Genomic DNA, 20,681 nt, shown 5'->3' with positions numbered 1-20,681 from the left:
AAATCATCCACCTGACAGGTGCTGTGCACATTACCACCAGGCTACATTATCATGTCTGGTCCCATACTGTGTGCTGTAGCCAACTCCTCTATCATTGGCATGACAACAACAATAAAAGAGTTGGCTACAGCACATATATTCCAGTACTCACCTTTGTCATTCAATGGTATGACACATCCTTTTGGCTCTTAGTCTTGCCACTGAACTTATGCTGGTGATCCATGAAGTCCCAGAGGATGTGCGACCAGACAGGAGTGGGTTCAGCACCCTGATCCACGTTAAACCATACATCCTTGTATGATGATAATATACGGACATCCCCTGACTCGTCATTGACATCTGGCTGCTTAAGAGACATGAAATTAATTTGTGGTACAAAATAGTAATTTGACAAAACCAATGATAGACAGGGAAAAACAATACAAACAGTCTGAAACCATCATTTGTATTATACATGAATTACAGTACAAGTGTTTATTTCAGCTTTAAGTGGAACACAGGGTCCCCTAAAAACAGTGATGTTCTTGTAGCTAACATGTTTTTTATTCAGCACAAAGGCAAATACATTTGGTCACGTTCCTCCCTGTCCAGTTTTTAAGGGAACTCTTTGGAAACAAGCAAAAAAGATGAGATCAGTTAGAATAGTAAGTGAGAGACACAGGAGAGGGGGAAAGTGATGATCCAGGCATCATTTCCCACAACAGACAGTAAGAAATAACAGATATGTTGTATCAGGTATAATGAACATTGTAGGTTTTAGATCATTGGAGGTTATATATATGCTTTCACAGGCGTGATGTCAAACACTTTCTAAAGGGCAAGTGCACAACTGATTTGTGTGATGACTGTTTACTAGCTGAATGTCTTTTATAAATGGAGTTAAAGTGTGTGGGGGAGAGCCTTATTGAAATGAAAACACAGCCAGGGAACATATCATAGCCAGACTTGTTGAGCTATGCTCAATGTTAATTACCCTAAGGACTGTACTCTGAGGTATTTGCTTATAAATGAACCTGTGTCTCTTTGACACAGAATAGAAATGAGAGAGGCGTGGTGACTGGTCCAATCCATTGACCATAACCATTCATGGCTCAGTTCAATTCAACCAATGGAACTGCAGGACTGACTGCAGGGGGCTAGAAGCAAATTCATGCTGTCATTCAGTTATGGTACAGTATGAGTCACTAGTTTTGTAGTTGGTAATGATTTAGGACATTTATCATCAAAGAAATAGCCTATTTTTAGAATTATTCTGATTTCCATGACTGTTGTGAATCTTATGACAATTGTTCTTCATTTTCAAACTCAGCCAGGCAAGACACCATTCTTGCTAAACATGGTACTTTGGTGGAGGGAGAGGGGATATTTAAGTTAATTTACCGTATTCTAACTAATGTTGATAGGAAGTTGATTCCTGGCTGATAAAAACTCAAGACTTAAAACAGAAGCCCAAAATATGTAATTTATTTTTATGGGACCAACATAAAATGTCACAAGACTATATAAATCTTCAGCAGTGAGAAAGGAGGTTATGGAAAAGCAGCAGTCAAGGACTAACTGACAATGACAAAAAAGAAAGTTTTACATAAGACTTCAAACTTGGTCCCAATGGCATGAGCGCCACGGAAGCTTATAGCCAGTTCCATTACTCTTGTTACTAGCGTTTTGCTTGTGCTTAAAGGTACATTGACATAAGTCTTTCATCCAACATAAATGATTTCCAAAATGTTAAAAAAAATACATCTACAAATTACATTGTGGTATATGAACATTGATCATTTATCAGCAATAAAGATACATTCTGACTGAAATTAGGCACATTCTACTCAAAAGCTAAATCATACATCATGTCATATGGGAGATGTCAACATATAATTTGTCAACAAATAATTGCCATCCTAGGAATACTAGAATACGCAACGTACACAGACAATCAAGAAATTGCATACAGAAAGCAATAGATTCATAGCCGAGGTGGAGACCAACGTGAATATGTAACAATGTGTAAGTACTGGCATCCCCCTTCTGCTCTTTTCCAGAGAAAAAAAATGATCTAAACAGAGTGTATTTTGATGCATGGACATATGATCATATACATGGTTGCCTACCTTGTTCCTAAAGTGTGTACTGTGTATAAAAGGCTACACAGGAAGAAGAAAAAAAAAACACTGTTACATGAGTAATAGTCCCTTAAGATACACACTATTCTCCTAACAATAAATCTGTACTTCTACAGGTAGACAAAGGCTGATGTGAGGAGACTGACAAAACTGGAAAGAATTGTGCCGATGGTTTGTTATATTCTATAGTGTAATATTATGTTCATTCTGTATGAAAATAAAACAAGAATATCCATGAAGAATTCTGAAATGTAATTTCCATACAGAGTGAATATGTTCCTATTCCTGAGTTTGTTCAACTTCTTCAGAGAGCAGATGGAATCTCTTTTAGACGGAACCACATCACCAGTTTTCAAAAACAAAAACAGACAGAAAACAAAGAAATATTACAACATCATGAAGAACTCTGAACGATCTATCATAGAAGAGGTTGAAATAAAATTAAACTGGACAAATTCTGAACTTTTAAAAGGAGTAAAAGAAGTTAAAAGAAACAATGCTGGATAATAAAAATATATTACAGTGAAGTAAAAAAGAAATAATAATAATAATCTCCATTGGCATGCCCCGATTACTGGTCAATGATGCATAACAAATTAACAGTCCAAAAACTCCATAAACCCATCAGAGAGAGAAACACCCCATAGAGTAAACTATACTCCCACTTCACCAATATAATGAAAGAAACCAGTTACAGAGATGCATACAGTACAGTATACTACTAGCATGGGGAAAAGATCTTATTAATGAGACTGCAGCACTGTAGTTTCCTTTCAACTCAAGTTTCAAGTTTTAATGTCACATGCACAAGTACAGTGACATGCCTTTCTTTCAAACTCAAAACCCAACAATGCAATAACAATGTAATACTAGAATAAAAATGTTGAAGAAATATGAAGAACAACTGGTGGATGACTTGAGTCTACTCAATAACTACAAAAATAATCTCAGGTGGTTTATCTCCTTGTACAATATGTTCATTGAAGATAAGAATTTGGGGTATGTCAATTGTCAAATAGTGCATTGAAAAAATGTATTCGACTAAATACTGCTAGTTAAGATTGAGACTACCTGTCAGTTGATTCATTTTGTGCAAATCTTAAGTTTTAGGGATGGGTGAGTGGGTGGGGGGGTTATAGTTCACTGGCAAAGACTCAAAGCTAAATGTTGTAACTGATTTACTGTACTTATCAATGTGTGCCTCATGTTGAAGACAGAGCTGCTAAAACATAACAGAATCTTGGCTAAATATTAACATCTTAGAGCTAGCAACATTGAGTCTAAATTGGATAAAATATGTAAATCTGTCCTACGTAACCAAAGTGACAATAGTGTTCTAGAAAGTCTATGGCTGAGACAACTTCATAGCCACAACTCCATAAACCATTTAAAAACACCCTGCAGGGACAAGCCTGACCCTTTTCACCTAGCACAAAGTAATTTAATCTCAGCTCCCTCCAGGCTTTCAGACCCCCACTGCACCCCTAACAATGAGCTGGGCAGTGTCATCATCTGAGGGGTGGGAGTCCACCCCCTCTTCCTCAGTATCAGAGTCTGACTCCTCCTGAGGGGAGTAGTAGCCCTCGTACTCCAGGATGGGCGAGTCGCTGTGCCCGGGGGAGCCTAGGCACTGGGCGGTGGTTACCGTGGTGACAGTGGCAGAGTAGGCCCCTGGGTTGCCAGAAGGGGAGCCTGGGATGGAGGGGCGGAGCAGAGGGGTGCGCTCGGTGTCAGCTTCACCCTCTGCCCCCTCTTCGTCTGCACGAGGTGCCCCATCATCCTCAGACTCGGACTCAGAATACTCTGGATTAGGTCGGGTTACGCGTTGTTTACACACAGGGCAAGTTTTCTTAGTCCCTGTAAGCCAGGGGTCCACACACTTGCTGTGGTACGCTGAAGAGATGACAGAAATAAAACCGTTACCATATGGCCTTGGAACTGTGAGAACAACTTCTGAGTGAGACGGGGCCAAATGTGATCATTTGCAATTACCGTGTGAGCAAGGCAAAACTCGCAGTTTGTCACCCTCTTCATACTCATCCAGACAAATAGCACAGACATCATATTCATCACCTAGAATACAAATAAGATTGACATGTGACAGGTGGAAATACAATGCATTGTAATGCTACGTGTAATGTAATAATAACAGGAGCAGACAATCAATCAGATTACCCTTCTTGTTAATCAGGTTTCTCAACATTCCAGAGAAGAAATACTGTACTGCTGTTTCAAAGTGTTTTGCAACATCTTTGACTAGTTACACTGGTGACAGATTCTCATTTGAATGTGTGGAGGGACTCTCTCGTTACCTTTAGTGAACTTGTGAATGGGGATCCTCTTCAGCTGTTCCTTAGTCAGCCTATATTTCCTCATCCTTTTCCTGTACTGCACACAGCGCACAATCTAAACCAAGACAAGGCAGGGAATGAAGAGACACAGGCCACACCAAAATCTAAGGATTGAGAGTCACAGTGCTTTTTAATATGCGAATACAATTATTGAATTCCATTCCTTTAGGATGTATGAAATGAATATTTAACTATTCAAATTGTGAAATCAATTCCCCATTCATAGCAAAATGAGTCTGTTTCCTAAAGGCACTTACCAGGATGACAACCATCACAAGGATGATCATGCCCACTATTCCAGTGAAGGGGATGAGATAGTATGAGAGTGGGAAGGCAAACTCCGGCTTGAGGATCACATAGGCCCTGCATACCAAATACAGCACCATCAGCATTAGTATGGGGGTATTGTTCAGAACAGCGACCACCTCCGGATCACAAATCTGTATGGCTAAGAGGGACAGCAGTGCCAGACTCAACACCATCTCCAACATAGTGATGACGTCCACATAGGACCAGCCAATCTCACTTTATTCCTAGTTATATGTACGTATCTACCTCAATTACCTTGTACATCGATTCGGCACGGGTACTCCTTGTATAATACCAAGTTATCGTTACTCATTGTGTATCTGCTATTACATGTTTTACTTTTCTATTATTTCTCTATTTTCTTTCTCTCTGTATTGTTGGGACGGGCCCATAAGTAAGCATTTAACTGTCAGTCCACACCTGTTGTTTACGAAGCACGTGACAAATATAATTGAGTGCAAAGATGTGAAGAATATGACTGAATCTCAGCGCAAATCTAATCAATAAAGGTCCGGTCTTCACTATGGTGCAAGACCATGAACAAATATCCAATAAAAGACCCTGTTGAATGGTTACATAAGCAATCATAACCCCTCAACAGACAGTTAAGTCATACCTCCATCTAACATTGTGACTAGGGGTAGAAATCACCAATTAATCACCAATTAACAGCTTGTCATGGAAGTTGAGTTTGACAAAAATAAAAACGTCACAATGGTACTCACCCTTGTTCAGGAATGATGAAGGTCCGGAGAATTTGGGAGGCGTAGTAGCTGGTGAATACTGAGGGGATCTCAATCTCCTCTGCAATAGTTTCTACACACAAACAAACAAAAAGGGGGGCACTGCCACTCAGCATTACCAATGTATTTAATTATTAGGATGATACTGGTTAATAAAGACTACTTGAGACTTTGAGGAGAGAGAAGACAAATCAAGCAACCTGGTTAAGTAAACATTGTACTAACAGAACTGATTCTGTAAGAAATGGATAAAGGCAGCTTAGAGAAGGTGATGATTGTAGGATCCTCACCATTGCTGTAGTTCATGTTGAGTAGAGTCTCTGAGTACATGTTGTGAACAATGGCTGCACTGAATCCAGCTTGCTGTGCATGCAGCACCTGCGTTGAATACAGAACCATCATTTACATTGTAATAATTGAAAACACTAGGCGCAGTGTGATTTTACACTGAATATGTTGCCATAGATAATCTGTTGAATTCAAATGTAATTGCAACACCTTATATCCTAAGCAACCCAACAGCATAGCAACACACACCAACCTTGATATCAAAATTGCAGTCATAGCGTCGGATGAGGACTATGTAGTTAGTAGTGGTCGTGTTGGGATCACTAGATGTGGGCCGTGGTGGTGGAGGTTCTATCGGAGTGCAGCCGTTGAGTGGTCGTGACTCTACTAACACACCCTTGGAGAGAGAGAAAGGAGGTTTCTGCTGATGTTTGCAATGGATCAAAGGACATGTTGCTCCTGTATTCACTCTTCCATTACCCTTCTCTCACATTAGTGTTGCATGGTATACGGAAACGTCTGTACTTTTTCGATACTAGAACCTGAAAACGGTTCGGTACTACACCCCAACCTGAGTACTCCGTTCTGCCACCTCAGGTCTCTTGGGCCTCCTACCCATACGGGAGGGCAGCTCCCGCTCAGCCCAGTCCAAGCTCTTCTCTGTCCTGCCATCCCAATGGTGGAACCAGCTTCCCCCTGAAGCTAGGTCATCAGAGCCCCTGCCCATCTTCCGAAAACATCTGAAACCCTATGTTAAATAATCCCACAGCACCCCCCTTCTCACCCTGACCCTCACAAAAAAACAAGGAAAAAATGCCTTTTGTGAACTAACACTTGACCTTTAAATTGAGGGAAAATGTACTTACTATAACTGTGAGTTGTGGTGGTCCCACCTAGCATTCTTAAGATGAATGCACCAACTAAGTCGCTCTGGATAAGAGCATCTGCTAAATGACTAAAATGTAAATGTACTAGAATTTGTTTTTACTTTCGGTACTTCTGTGAAATGTGTCTCACGGATCAAGTCTGTTGAGCGAAGCCGATGTCCCCCTTAAAATAAAATCTTTTGGTATTTCTTTCATTAATGAATTGTTGACATAGTCCCAAAATGTTTCGCATGTTAGCAATCAAGTTTAAGATATATTTTTTTAGCTGATATGGGAGCAAAGACATTGAAGAAGCATATCAAAGTTGGAATAATGTTTTAAGTCACACCGGAAAGTTTAAGAATATTTGCCGGGGCATATTATTTCACATGGCAATGTGGGATGCTAAAAGGCTAGCTAGCTTGCAATGTTTAGCCAACTTGCTAGCAAGGGAAGAAAAGAAGGCAAGAGACTCTTATTTTGCTTTCACAACAAATGAGAAGACAACAAGAACACCTCTGTCACCCCCTTGTGAATGATGCTATTTGGGAGTATGGACTGATGAGATATCATGTAACAAAAGGTGCATGACTCCACCCAGCGCACGTACAACTCTACGAACATTAAGTGTGTAGAAACCTTTATACCGTGCCTGCATCATATGCTACCTCACCACTCATACAGCACAGAAGTTAACACACTTGAATAATGCGACACGGCATGTAAAAACTGTTAATTACTGTTCGCAAAACAACATCCATAATGGCAAGAACACTTGATAATGCAAGAAGATACCAGTAGCTTCCAGCTTTGTAAACTAACTTTCCTTGCTAGCTTACAGCTGAAGCGAATATCAATTAACTACCCTAGTACTTTGTGATAATATGCTAACCATAATGCAAAATATGCTGATTTCATAATGTTTGTGCCATTCACTTAAAATTGGTCTCTCTCTCACGTCTCTCCGAAAGATGATTTATTGCCACAGTGAAACTGTGTATGAATCACTGAGGTATAATAAGAACTGGAGACTGACTCTAAAATGTCTGAGCGCTGTTTTCAAGGTAATCTACTCATGTTTGTATACGCCGATTCATGGACCGTCTATATCCAGGTTACATTTGGTTTACATAGACCAACATCACCTGCACACTAGCACTCAGGGTGCACAGGGAGCAGCGACACAACATGGCAGACATTGGGATGAATATAAAACGTTAGGATCTGTGGCTGAGTGATGAAAAAGACCTGGCCTTATTTGAATAATCCAATGGCTGTTTTGTGAACAAAGGTGTTGACTAAAGTGTCTTATTAGGAAATTTCTAATCTGACTTCTCTATTTGGCCAACTATGGAAATTGTTTTTCTGGGCCGGGTGCTTAAACTGCAGTAAAATAAAATAAATCCCATATGGTCCCATGAAATAAACTTCAGTTAGTGCTAAATACGGCTGCTAGAATCCTGACTAGAACCCAAAAATGTGATCATATTACTCCAGTGTTAGCCTCCCTACACTGGCTTCCTGTTAAAGGCAAAGGCTTATTTCAAGGTTTTACTGCTAACCTACAAAGCATTACATGGGCTTGCTCCTACCTATCTTTCGGATTTGGTCCTGCCGTACATACCTACACGTACGCTACGGTCACAAGACGCAGGCCTCCTAATTGTCCCTAGAATTTCTAAGCAAACAGCTGGAGGCAGGGCTTTCTCCTATAGAGCTCCATTTTTATGGAATAGTCTGCCTACCCATGTGAGAGTTGCAGACTCAGTCTCAACCTTTAAGTCTTTACTGAAAACTCATCTCTTCAGTGGGTCCTATGATTGAGTGTAGTCTGGCCCAGGAGTGTGAAGGTGAACGGAAAGGCTCTGGAGCAACGAACTGCCCTTGCTGTCTCTGCCTGGCCAGTTCCCCTCTCTCCACTGGGATTCTCTACCTCTAACGCTATTACAGGGGCTGAGTCACAGGCTTATTGGTGTTCTTCCATGCCGTCCCTAGGAGGGGTGCGTCACTTGAGTGGGTTGAGTCACTGACGTGGTCTTCCTGTCTGGGTTGGCGCCCCCCCCCCCCTTGGGTTGTGCCGCGGCGGAGATCTTTGTGGGCTATACTCGGCCTTGTCTCAGGATGGTAAGTTGGTGGTTGGAGACATCCCTCTAGTGGTGTGGGGGCTGTGCTTTGGCAAAGTGGGTGGGGTTATATCCTTCCTGTTTGGCACTGTCCGGGGGTATTGTCGGATGGGGCCACAGTGTCTCCTGACCCCTCCTGTCTCAGCCTCCAGTATTTATGCTGCAGTAGTTTATGTGTCGGGGGGCTAGGGTCAGTCTGTTATATCTGGAGTATTTCTCCTGTCTTATCCGGTGTCCTGTGTGAATTTAAGTATGCTCTCTCTCTCCCTCTCTTTCTCTCTGAGGACCTGAGCCCTAGGACCATGTCTCAGGACTACCTGACATGATGACTCCTTGCTGTCCACCTGGCTGTGCTGCTGCTCCAGTTTGAACTGTTCTGCCTGCGGCTATGGAACCCTGACCTGTTCACCGGATGTGCTACCTGTCCCAGACCTGCTGTTTTCAACTCTCTAGAGACAGCAGGAGCGGTAGAGATACTCTCAATGATCGGCTATGAAAAGCCAACTGACATTTACTCTTGAGGTGCTGACTTGTTGCACCCTCAACAACTACTGTTTTTATTATTATTTGACCATGCTGGTCATTTATGAACATTTGAACATCTTGGCCATGTTCGGTTATAATCTCCACCCGGCACAGCCAGAAGAGGACTGGCCACCCCTCATAGCCTGGTTCCTCTCTAGGTTTCTTCCTAGGGAGTTTTCCCTAGCCACCGTGCTTCTACACCTGCATTGCTTGCTGTTTGGGGTTTTAGGCTGGGTTTCTATACAGCACTTTGAGATATCAGCTGATGTAAGAAGGGCTATATAAATACATTTGATTTGAAATAAGGCAAAACAAGCCCAATAACTCAATGCATGCACACACTCCTATTGAATATGCATTCACCTGTATAGGTATATGCAAATTTCTTGTTAACAAACTCTAGTTTTGGCAAGTCGGGTAGGATATCTACTTTGTAATGACAAGTACACGTTCCAACAATTGTTTACAGACAGATTATTTCCCTGTATCACAATTCCAGTGGGTCAAAAGTTTAAATAAACTAAGTTGACTGTGCCTTTAAACAGCTTGGAAAATTCCATGTCATGGCTTTAGAAGCTTCGATTAGGCTAATTGACATAATTTGAGTCAATTGAAGGTGTACTTGAGGATTTATTTCAAGGCCTACCTTCAAACTCAGTGCCTCTTTGCTTGACATCATGGGAAAACCAAAAGAAATCAGCCAAAAAAACTCAGAAAAAAATCTCCACAAGTCTGGCTCATCATTGGGAGCAATTTCCAAAGGCCTGAAGGTACCAAATTCATTTGTGCAAACAATACAACGCAAGTATAAACACCATGTGACCACGCAGCCGTCATACCGCTCAGGAAGGTGACGCGTTCTGTCTCCTAGAAATGAACGTACTTTGCTGCAAAAAGTGCAAATCAATCCCAGAACAACAGCAAAGGACCTTGTGAAGATGCTGAAGGAAACAGGTACAAAAATATCTACAGTTGAAGTCAGAAGTTTACATACACTTTAGCCAAATACCTTTACATTCAGTTTTTCACAATTCCTGACATTTAATCCTAATAAAAATTCTCTGTCTTAGGTCAGTTAGGATCACCACTTTATTTTAAGAATGTGAAATGTCAGAATAGTGGAGAAAATTATTTATTTCAGCTTTTATTCCTTTCATCACATTCCCAGTGGTTCAGAAGTTTAAATACCGTAATTTCCGGACTATTAAGCGCACCTGAATATAAGCCACACCCACTGAATTTAATTTTTATTTTGAACATAAATAAGCCGCACATGTCTATAAGCCGCAGGTGCCTACCGGTACATTGAAACAAATTAACTTTACACAGGCTTTAACGAAACACGGTTTGTAACAAAAATAAATAGGCTTTAACGAAACACGGCTTGTAAAAAAAAATTAGCAGTAAGCTTTAGTTGTCTTTTTGCACTGAGTCAATTCCTCACGCTGCTGTTTCCAACGTCTTATCATCGACTCATTAAGACCAAGCTCCCGTGCAGCAGCTCTATTTCCTTTTCCAACAACCAGATCAATCGCCTTCAACTTCAAAGCTGCATCATATGCATTTCTCCGTGTCTTTGCCATGAGGGTGACAAAATGACTATCGTAATCAGAATGATGGGAAGTTTGAGAGCGCTCGATTTAATATAAACAGTAAACAAAAAAGTTGTTTGACCTTAACCCGTTCGGCAAATTCATTGGTCTAATGAAAGCTTCCACAAGCGTAAAACAAGTCCTATATCAACATAACCTGAAAGGCCGCTCAGCAAGGAAGAAGCCACTGCTCCAAAACCGCTATAGAAAAGCCAGACCACAGTTTGCAACTGCACATGGTGACAAAGATCGTACTTTTTGGAGAAATGTCCTCTGGTCTGATGAAACAAATATAGAACTGTTTAGCCATAATGACCATCGTTATGTTTGGAGAAAAAAGGAGGATGCTTGCAAGCCGAAGAACACCATCCAAACCTTGAAGCACGGAGGGTGGCAGTATCATGTTGTGGGGGTGCTTTGCTGCAGGAGGGACTGGTGCACTTCACAAAATAGATGACATCATGAGGGAGGGAAATTATGTGGATATATTGAAGCAACATCTCAAGACATCAGTCACGAAGTTAAAGCTTGGTCGCAAATGGGTCTTCCAAATGGACAATGACCACAAGCATACTTCCAAAGTTGTGGCAAAATGGATTAAGGACAAAGTCAAGGTATTGGAGTGGCCATCACAAAGCCCTGACCACAATCCTATAGAAAATTTGTGGGCAGAACTGAAAAAGCGTGTGCGAGCAAGGAGGCCTACAAACCTGACTCAAGTTCCACCAGCTCTGTCAGGAGGAATGGGCCAAAATTCACCCAACTTATTGTGGGAAGCTTGTGGAAGGCTACCCGAAACGTTTGACCCAAGTTAAACAATTTAAAGGAAACGCTACCAAATACTAATTGAGTGTAAGTAAGCTTCTGACCCACTGGGAATGTGATGAAAGCAATAAAAGCTGAAATAAATCACTCTACTATTATTCTGACATATCACATTCTTAAAATAAAGTGGTGATCCTAACTGACAAGACTAAATGTCAGGAATTGTGAAAAACTCAGTGTAAATGTATTTGGCTAAGGTGTATGTAAACTTCCGACTTCAACTGTAAGTATTCAGACCCTTTACTCAGTAGTTTGTTGAAGCACCTTTGGCAGTGATTACAGCCTCGAGTCTTCATGGTTAAGACGCTACAAGGTTGATACACCTATATTTGGGGAGTTTCTCCCATTCTCTGCCGATCGACTGTAGCTCTGTCAGGTTGGATGGGGAGCGTCGCTGCACAGCTATTTTCAGGTCTCTCCAGAGATATTCGATCGGTTTCAAGTCCAGGCTCTGGCTGGGTCCCTCAAGGATATTCAGGGACTTGTCCTGAAGCCACTCCTGTGTTGTCTTGGCTGTGTGTTTAGGGTCGTTCTCCTGTTGGAAGGTGAACCTTTGCCCCAGTCTGAGGTCCCTTTTTTATTTAACCTTTATTTAACTAGGCAAGTCAGTTAAGCCGTCACCATGCTTCAAGGTAGGGATGGTGCAAGGTTTCCTCCAGACATGAAGCTTGGCATTTAGGCCATAGAGTTCAATCTTGGTTTCATCAGACCAGAGAATCTTGTTTCTCATGGTCTGAGAGTCCTTTAGGTGCCTTTGGCCAACTCCAAGCGGGCTGTCATGTGCCTTTTACTGAGGAGAGGCTTCCGTCTGGCCACTCTACCATAAACGCCTGATTGGTGGAGTGCTGCAGAGATGATTGTCCTTCTGGAAGGTTCTCCCATCTCCACAGAGGAACTCTGGAGCTCTACCAGAGTGACCATTGGGTTCTTGGTTACCTCCCTGACCAAGGCCCTTCTCCCCCGATTGCTCAGTTTGGCCGGGCAGCCAGCTCTAGGAAGAGTCTTGATGGTTCCAAACTCCTTCCATTTAAGAATAATGGAGGCCACTGTGTTCTTGGGGACCATCAATACTGCAGAAATGTTTTGGTACCCTTCCCAAGATCTGTGTCTTGACACAATCCTGTCTCGGAGCTCTACGGAAAATTCCTTCCACCTCATGGCTTGGTTTTTGCTCTGACATGCAGTGTCAACTGTGGGACCTTATATAGACAAGTGTGTGCCTTTCCAAATCATGTCCAATCAATATAATTTACCACAGACGCCAATCAAGTTGAAGAAACATCTCAAGGATGATCAATGGAAACAGGATGTACCTGAGCTCAATTTCGAGTTTCATAGCAAAGGGTCTGAATATTTATGTAAATAAGGTATGTTTTTATTTTTTATACATTTGCAAAAAAAACAACCTGTTTTCACATTGTCATTATGGGGCATTGTGTGTAGATTGATGAGGATTTTTTGTATTTAATCCATTTTAGAACAAGGCTGTAATGTAACAAAATGTGGAAAAAGTCAAGGGCTCTGAATTAGACGTCGACCGATTATGATTTTTCAACGGCCGATACATGGAGGTCCAAAAAAAACGATACCAATTAATCGGCCGATTTTATATATGTGTAATAATACAACAATTTTAACTTAATATAATACAGCAATAAAATCTATTTAGTCACAAATAAATAATGAAACATGTTCAATTTGGTTTAAATAATGCAAAAACAAAGTGTTGGAGACCAAAGTAAAAGTGCAATATGTGCCATGTAAAAAAGCTTACGTTTAAGTTCCTTGCTCAGAACATGAGAACATATGAAAGCTGGTGGTTCCTTTTAACATGAGTCTTCAATATTCCCAGGTAAGAAGTTTTAGGTTGTAGTTATTATAGGACTATTTCTCTCTATACGATTTGTATTTCATATACCTTTGACTATTGGATGTTCTAATAGGTACTTTAGTATTGCCAGCCTAATCTCAGGAGTTGATAGGCTTGAAGTCATAAAGAGCGCAATGCTTGAAGCATTGCGAAGAGCTGCTGGCAAACGCAGTAAAGTGCTGTTTGAATGAATGCTTACGAGCCTGCTGCTGCCTACCACCGCTCAGTCAGACTTCTCTATTAAATCATAGACTTAATTATAATATAATAACACACAGAAATACGAGCCTTAGGTCATTAAAATGGTCAAATCCGGAAACTATAATTTCGAAAACAAAAAATGTATTCTTTCAGTGAAATACGGAACCGTTCTGTATTTTATCTAACAGGTGGCATCCATAAGTCTAAATATTGCTGTTACATTGCACAACCTTCAATGTTATGTCATAATTATGTACAATTCTGGCAAATTAGTTCGCAACAAGCCAGGCGGCCCAAACTGTTGCATATACCCTGACTCTGCGTGCAATGAACGTAAGAGAAGTGACACAATTTCCCTAGTTTAATATTGCCTGCTAACATGAATTTCTTTTAGCTAAATATGCAGATTTAAAAAAATACACTTCTGTGTATTGATTTTAAGAAAGGCATTGATGTTTATGGTTAGGTACATTCGTGCAACGTTTGTGCTTTTTTCGCAAATGCGCTTTTATTAACCTCTTACGACACCAATCGCATAGGGGGCAGTATTATCACTTTCGGATAAAATACGTGCCCATATTAAACTGCCTCCTACTCAAACTCAGAAGCAAGGATATGCATATTATTAGTTGATTTGGATAGAAAACATTCTGAAGTTTCTAAAACGGTTTGAATGATGTCTGTGAATATAACAGAACTCATATGGCAGGCAAAAACTTGAGAAAAATCCTACCAGGAAGTGGAAATCTGATGTGTGGAATCTTTCCAAGTCATTGCCTATCTAACACACAGTGACAAAGGATTAATTTAGCACTTCCTAAGGCTTCCACTAGATGTCAACAGTGTTTAGAACCTTGTTTCAGCCTTTTGCAGTGAACAGAGAGCGAACAAGAAGGCTGGGAAGTTATTGACTCAGGGAAGGACATCATTCATGTGAGGAGGTAGCTGTGTTCCATAATGTTTTTCTTGACATTGGAATCGTCCGGTTGGAATATTATTGAAGTTTGACGTTAAAAGGGCCCTAAAGATTGATGCTTTACAACGTTTGACATGTTTGAACGAACGTAAATATAACTTTTTTTGACTTTTCGTCGTGACATTTTCCGCGCGCTTCCTACATTTGGAGTAGCTAACTGAACGCGCAAACAACAAGGAGCTATTTGGACATAAATTATGGACTTTATCGAACAATACAACATTTATTGTGGACCTGGGATTCCTGGAAGTGCCTTCTGATGAAGATCATCAAAGGTAAGTGAATATTTCTAATGCTATTTATGATTTTAGATGACTCCAAAATGGCGGGTATCTGTATTGCCTAATGTCTTTTTCTGAGCGCAGTACTCAGATTATTGCAAAGTGTACTTTCCCCGTGAAGCTTTTTTTAAATCTGTCACAGCGTTTGCATAAAGGAGATGTTCATCTATAATTCTTTGAATAACAGTTTAATATTTTATCAATGTTTATGATGAGTATTTTTGTAATATATTTTTGGATATAAATATGAACTTTATCGAACAAAAAATGATGAAGATCGGCAAAGGTTAGTGCTTCATTTAGCTGTGTTTTGGGTTTTTGTGATGCATCTAGTTGCTTGGAAAATGGCTGTGTGGTTATTTTTGTCGATGTACTCTCCTAACATAATCTAATGTTTTTCTTTCGCTGTAAAGCCTTTTTGAAATCGGACAACGTGGTTCGATTCAGGAGAAGTGCATCTTTAAAATGGTGTAAAATAGTCGTATGTTTGAGAAATATAAATGATTAGATTTGTGGTTTTGAATTTGGCGCTCTGATTTTTCACTGGCTATTGTCAAACTCGGTGTCGTATGAAGTTTTAAATCATCCCCCGTTTGGCAAAGTTGGCTGTCTTTGTTAGGAAGAAATAGTCTTCACACAGTTCGCAACGAGCCAGGCGGCCCAAACTGCTGCATATACCCTGACTCTGTTGCACAGAACGCAAGAGAAGTGACACAATTTCCCTAGTTAAAAGAAATTCATGTTAGCAGGCAATATTAACTAAATATGCAGGTTTAAAAAATATATACTTGTGTATTGATTTTAAGAAAGGCGTTGATGTTTATGGTTAGGTACACCTTGGTGCAACGACAGTTCTCTTTTCGCGAATGCTCTTGTTAAATCACCCATTTGGCGAAGTAGGCTGTGATTCAATGATAAATTAACAGGCACCGCATCGATTATATGCAACGCAGGGCAAGCTAGATAAACTAGTAATATCATCAACCATGTGTAGTTAACTAGTGATTATGTTAAGATTGATTGTTTTTTACAAGATACATTTAATGCTAGCTAGCACCTTACCTTGGCTCCTTGCTGCACTCGCATAACAGGTGGTCAGCCTGCCATGCAGTCTCCTCGATGAGTGCAATGTCATCGGCCATGATCAGTGTCCAAAAATGCTGATTACCGATAGTTATGAAAACTTGAAATCGGCCCTAATTAATCGGCCATTCCGATTAATCGGCCGACCTCTAGTCTGAATACTTTACGTACATGGCTGTCTCTGAAAAATGTTGACGCAAAAATGTAAAGTGTAATGATATTGAACTCAAAAGATGCCTAATGATTGAATAGAGCAGTAGCTGAGTTTCTGTCTGGATCAAGTGCCATTCTATTATTTTGGCTAATATGCCTTCTTTTTCCATGGTATCGTTTTGGTATTAAGTATTTTGATATTAAACCTTACTCACTACTCACCATAAGTCCTTCTTTGGGTAGTGATGATCCAAAAAAGGCAGGCAGGTCCTCAAACAACATGTTGGTCATATTGCTGTAATGCTACCAGATAGAGACACAAGTGTTCAAATCAATGCCAGTACACTGAGATCACATGTAAATCCACAACAAACTTGATCACACAGTTCAACAATCATGAGGACTCACAGCATAGATGTATGCATGCGCAGGTAAGGGAGCCAGTGTGCAGCACAGCGCCAGAGTGAGAACGCCCAGTCGGGCACCCATGCACCACAGACCCAACATCCTGCCTCACAGTCTGTCTGGAGAATGGGATGAGTAGAGCCAGGAAGCTGGGAAGTTCAGCCTGGAGAGTGGAAGAGGCAAATCTCATACATCGATTAATCAATTGCATAATAACAAATGATTCCAACACCAAACCAAATAAACAAGGGTGGAATTGCGGCCTGCATTTCGGGGCGTTCTTGCATTTGCAGGAACCCCTCTTTATACTTCTATTGGTACATTGTTAAACTAACAGAGGTGCTCCAGTACAGTACGTGGCGTTAATGCACAATAACGTTGGATGTCAGTCGCCGATAAAGCCTATAGAAGGGCCGGGGCGACAATGGTATCTAGCTAGCCGTACATCGGCAGACAGTGTCCTTCGTCCCCGCCTGTCGGGCACTGTTTTCCCGCAGTTCTGTTAAAGTGTGCCAGCTAGTCCGGTACACAGCTGGCGGGAACGACACCGTGTGCTAGGTAGCAAACACATCGTGTAGCCCCAGCCTCCCGCGCAAGCCGTAGACAATAACCGCTCCCGACTGTCAGGCACGGTTTTCTCCGGTACACAACAGGCGATAGCTAACGGTGTCGCGAACTAGCAAGCTAGCCATCGTCCCATGACGGGGAAAGTCCACAATACAGGAACGCCCAGAATTGCGGGCTGCAATTGCACGCTGTTGAAATAAACGAACACACTTTCACGGTATAATATTTTTTACGATCAATGGTGCCTGTATATAAAACGCAAATAGCTATTTCGCGTTCCCAGCTAAGTTAGCAAATAGCGAAAACACGTTAAATTGTAATCAATGGGGGGGAAAACATTCGGTCTGGTGGACAAAACGATTATGTTCGGTAACAACTCAGCTAGTTAAAGTTAGTTAGCTGATAAGCTGACGTTAGCTCGCTAGCCGGGTGTGCTAAGACAACAACAAACACGAATTTGACTTACCACGGATAGATAGCTATGTTTACATTAGTTAGCTATAATCTCAGCTAAGATATTTTAACGTTAGCTAGCTAGCGATCTTAAAACTACGGTACTTTATGTCAGGTTGATCATCACTGACTGTCCGATCAACTGATCAGATCAATATCAATAATCGGAAGTAAAACATATCTAGTTAGCTATCTGGGGAGAAGTGGTGTGACAATTGAGTTATAAAATAAAGTGGTATGATCCTTCTTGTACCAGTCCAGTGCCTTGTTGTTTTGTCCTCTCCTTCCCGGTTCCAGAGGCTAGATTTAGCTAACTAATTTAACTAGTTAACAGCTTAGAATTTGTAGAAGACTCAAGTAGCTAACGGTGTATGCCACAGCTAGCAAACTAAAGTATAATTGGAAAGATAACTAGATACGTTATAATAGTGTATAACTATATTGTTTGGTGTCTAAAGCCACTCTTATGAAAATGCTATGCTAAAGACTAATGCATTTCCTGTATAATAATATCCTGCCGCTAGGAGAACGGTCACAGATAGAAAAATGAGCCAGAAGTTTCACCGGATGTATAAATCTGAAGCATCCGGTTGGTGGTTTCGCTCCCCACCAAATATGGCGATGAGAGGAAGCCCATTGACGGAGTTTGGCCAACATTCTGCAATTTCTTTTACATCGATGAAACGTTTGATCTCAATACCGTTTTCTGTTCCCAGAACTAGAATATGTTACGAACAGACTTTATCATTTGCCAAATTGTTTAATTGCGTTGTTTAGAAGGAGTGCAAGGGCCAATTGAGTTATTACACACGCACACTTCACAGTAGGCGTTCTCTAAAGGAAATATGCAACGACATGCTAGAACGCGCCAATCGGATCTCGTTACATCGTGCTTGGCTCTTGCTTGTTCTGCCTACTATGATTAATTTGGTCCCATTCGAAACGCAAGTCGGTGGTCTATCTTGGGTTAGTTATACACATCTTTGGAATGGTAATCTGTTTTTCTTCTTCTTCTTCTGTGTTTTTTAAAGGTGCACTATGAAGAAATCGTTCCGCCATTTCCTGGTTGCTAAAATTTCTGCCAAAACAAGCAGGTATTAAACCGGTGTGAAATATATTTTCCATAACCAAAAATATTGTATTTTCAGCAGTTTGAAGCTGGTGTACAAAACCGAAAGTAAAAGATACAAGCATAGAATTAATGCACATATAACAGATCTAGCACTTAGACTTGCTTTCAATGAACATGACAGATCTATAACTTATTTCTATGTGAATTTGGTAGGGTCAACCAAGCAGTTACATATTGCAGCTTTAAATGGAGGTTGGCAACCTAAAGGTGCATTGCCACCACCAACTGGAGATGAGTGTAAATATATTTCACTTTGTGATGGAAAAGGGAAAGAAATTACCCTGCCAACTAACCCGTCACTTATAAAATAAAAACCTGCCACCCCATTCCACTACTTTCTGAATCTACCCCAGGCCAACAGCCTAGGAGGATGGGACACCACCATTCAACACTCCCTGTAATCCTCTGCAGTAAAATCTGAAGTACTTCTCTGCAGCTTCCACTACGCAACTATTGTCAGTGATTTATGTTCCATTTCTGTGATAGAGTTGATAACCATGGCAATGAATGCTAAAAAGCCAACCAGACTGAAGCCCATTTAATTCATGGGCCTATTACTCTGTACTGGCAAAGGACTACTATTCACCAGGAGGATTTGTAGAATCCCTCATCCTTGACCCATCTTCCTCTACTCTCTTCATAGCCCAATCAGTTGTGAGTGTACTCTCCACAGATTATAGAAAGTAGCAGGCCAGTCTAACTGTATGTTTACTTCTGATATGACCCCGAAACACAACAGGTCGGAGCCAACCGTAAGTATAACTTTCTCTCTAGGCATCCGCAACCGATACCGAGTCATACACCTAGACACACCAAAACAAAAAGCAATTTGTTGTTACCTTTTTCTGTAAACTGCACTGAAAATGTCATTTGAATAATGGCGTAAAAGCCTTGTTATTTGAATTTTTATTCCATTCACTCAACAGATTATAGAAAGGCATAGTAGCAGGCCAGTCTGGCTTTATTTTTACTTCTGATACTGATGCACTGTCTGTTGCCGATCATCATTCTCCATAGTCGTCCTACGTGCCAGCAGCATACCACCCTGCATCCCACTGCTGGCTTGCTTCTGAAGCTAAGCAGGTTTGGTCCTGGTCAGTCCCTGGATGGGAGACCAAATGCTGCTGGAAGTGGTGTTGGAGGGCCAGTAGGAGGCACTTTTTCCTCTGGTCTAAAAAAGATCCCACTGCCCTGTGTAGGGTGCTGTCTTTTGTATGGGATGTTAAACGGGTGTCCTGACTTTCTGAGGTCATTAAAGATCCCATTGCACTTATCGTAAGAGTAGGGGTGTTAGCCCCGGTGTCCTGGCTAAATTCCCAATCTGGCCCTCATACCATCATCCCCAGCTTACAATTGGCTCATTCATCCCCCTCCTCTCCCCTGAAACTATTCCCCAGGTTGTTGCTGTAAATGAGAATGTGTTCTCAGTCAACTTACCTGGTGAAATAAATAGGCCTGTGCACCCAGCAGGCCCAGTTATTCAGGAAAGTTTAACATGTGTTCTGCTTTCTTTCCGATCCTAGCGGCTATTCCTCGACCTAAAACCTAGCACTTCAATAAAGCCTAAATATTTATAATTTCACTTTTAAAATGTCTTACATTTTATGTGTGGCATAAACACAACTAGTCACAATGTTTTAATATGATTAGGCTATTTCAAAAGTCACTTCCTGGGCTTGACACTGGACATTGAAATCATGTGTGCAACACTCTCTGGTATCTTTGGCAAATTGTCTTTCAACATCCAAACTGAGAAAACAGGTGGCAATGCTAGTCATAGGCTCCTTGGCCTCCTAGCTGCTGCAGTCAATTTTGTAC

At 41.0% G+C, this 20,681-nt stretch overlaps 1 protein-coding gene across 2 annotated transcripts; it reads right to left on the bottom strand.

Annotated features, from left to right (window-relative positions):
• Window positions 1–1,447: 1,447 nt before the first annotated feature.
• Window positions 1,448–18,223, bottom strand: rn167 (E3 ubiquitin-protein ligase RNF167). 2 transcript variants are annotated; one of them, NM_001165409.1, is made up of 10 exons: window positions 17,985–18,223; window positions 16,715–16,874; window positions 16,529–16,609; window positions 6,065–6,208; window positions 5,814–5,901; window positions 5,506–5,596; window positions 4,729–4,834; window positions 4,433–4,526; window positions 4,113–4,193; window positions 1,448–4,013 (listed from the first exon to the last, which is right to left on the bottom strand). In NM_001165409.1, the coding sequence occupies exons 2-10, from the start codon at window positions 16,811–16,813 to the stop codon at window positions 3,586–3,588; spliced, it is 1,212 nt and encodes a 403-aa protein (NP_001158881.1). In that variant the 5' UTR covers window positions 16,814–16,874; window positions 17,985–18,223; the 3' UTR covers window positions 1,448–3,585. The 2 variants fall into 2 exon arrangements, with proteins under 2 accessions (NP_001158881.1, XP_014052078.1); XM_014196603.3 differs by having other exon boundaries at window positions 2,887–4,013; window positions 17,745–17,995.
• Window positions 18,224–20,681: the final 2,458 nt, after the last annotated feature.

This window comes from Salmo salar, chromosome 04 (genome assembly GCF_965601325.2).
Source record: "Salmo salar chromosome 04, fSalSal1, whole genome shotgun sequence".
Classification (NCBI taxonomy): domain Eukaryota; kingdom Metazoa; phylum Chordata; class Actinopteri; order Salmoniformes; family Salmonidae; genus Salmo; species Salmo salar.
The sequence above is the reverse complement of the archived record's forward strand: the minus strand, read 5'-3'. Positions and strand labels throughout refer to the sequence as shown.

Bases quoted from the DNA above. Each gene is read 5' to 3' on its own strand.
- rn167 (NM_001165409.1), bottom strand. From the start codon at position 16,813: ATGTTGGGTCTGTGGTGCATGGGTGCCCGACTGGGCGTTCTCACTCTG. The intron at 5,597-5,813 runs GTGAGGATCCTA...GTTTGTGTGTAG, and splicing joins CAACATGAACTACAGCAATG to AAACTATTGCAGAGGAGATT. The intron at 4,194-4,432 runs GTAACGAGAGAG...TTTGTATTCTAG, and splicing joins CATTCACAAGTTCACTAAAG to GTGATGAATATGATGTCTGT.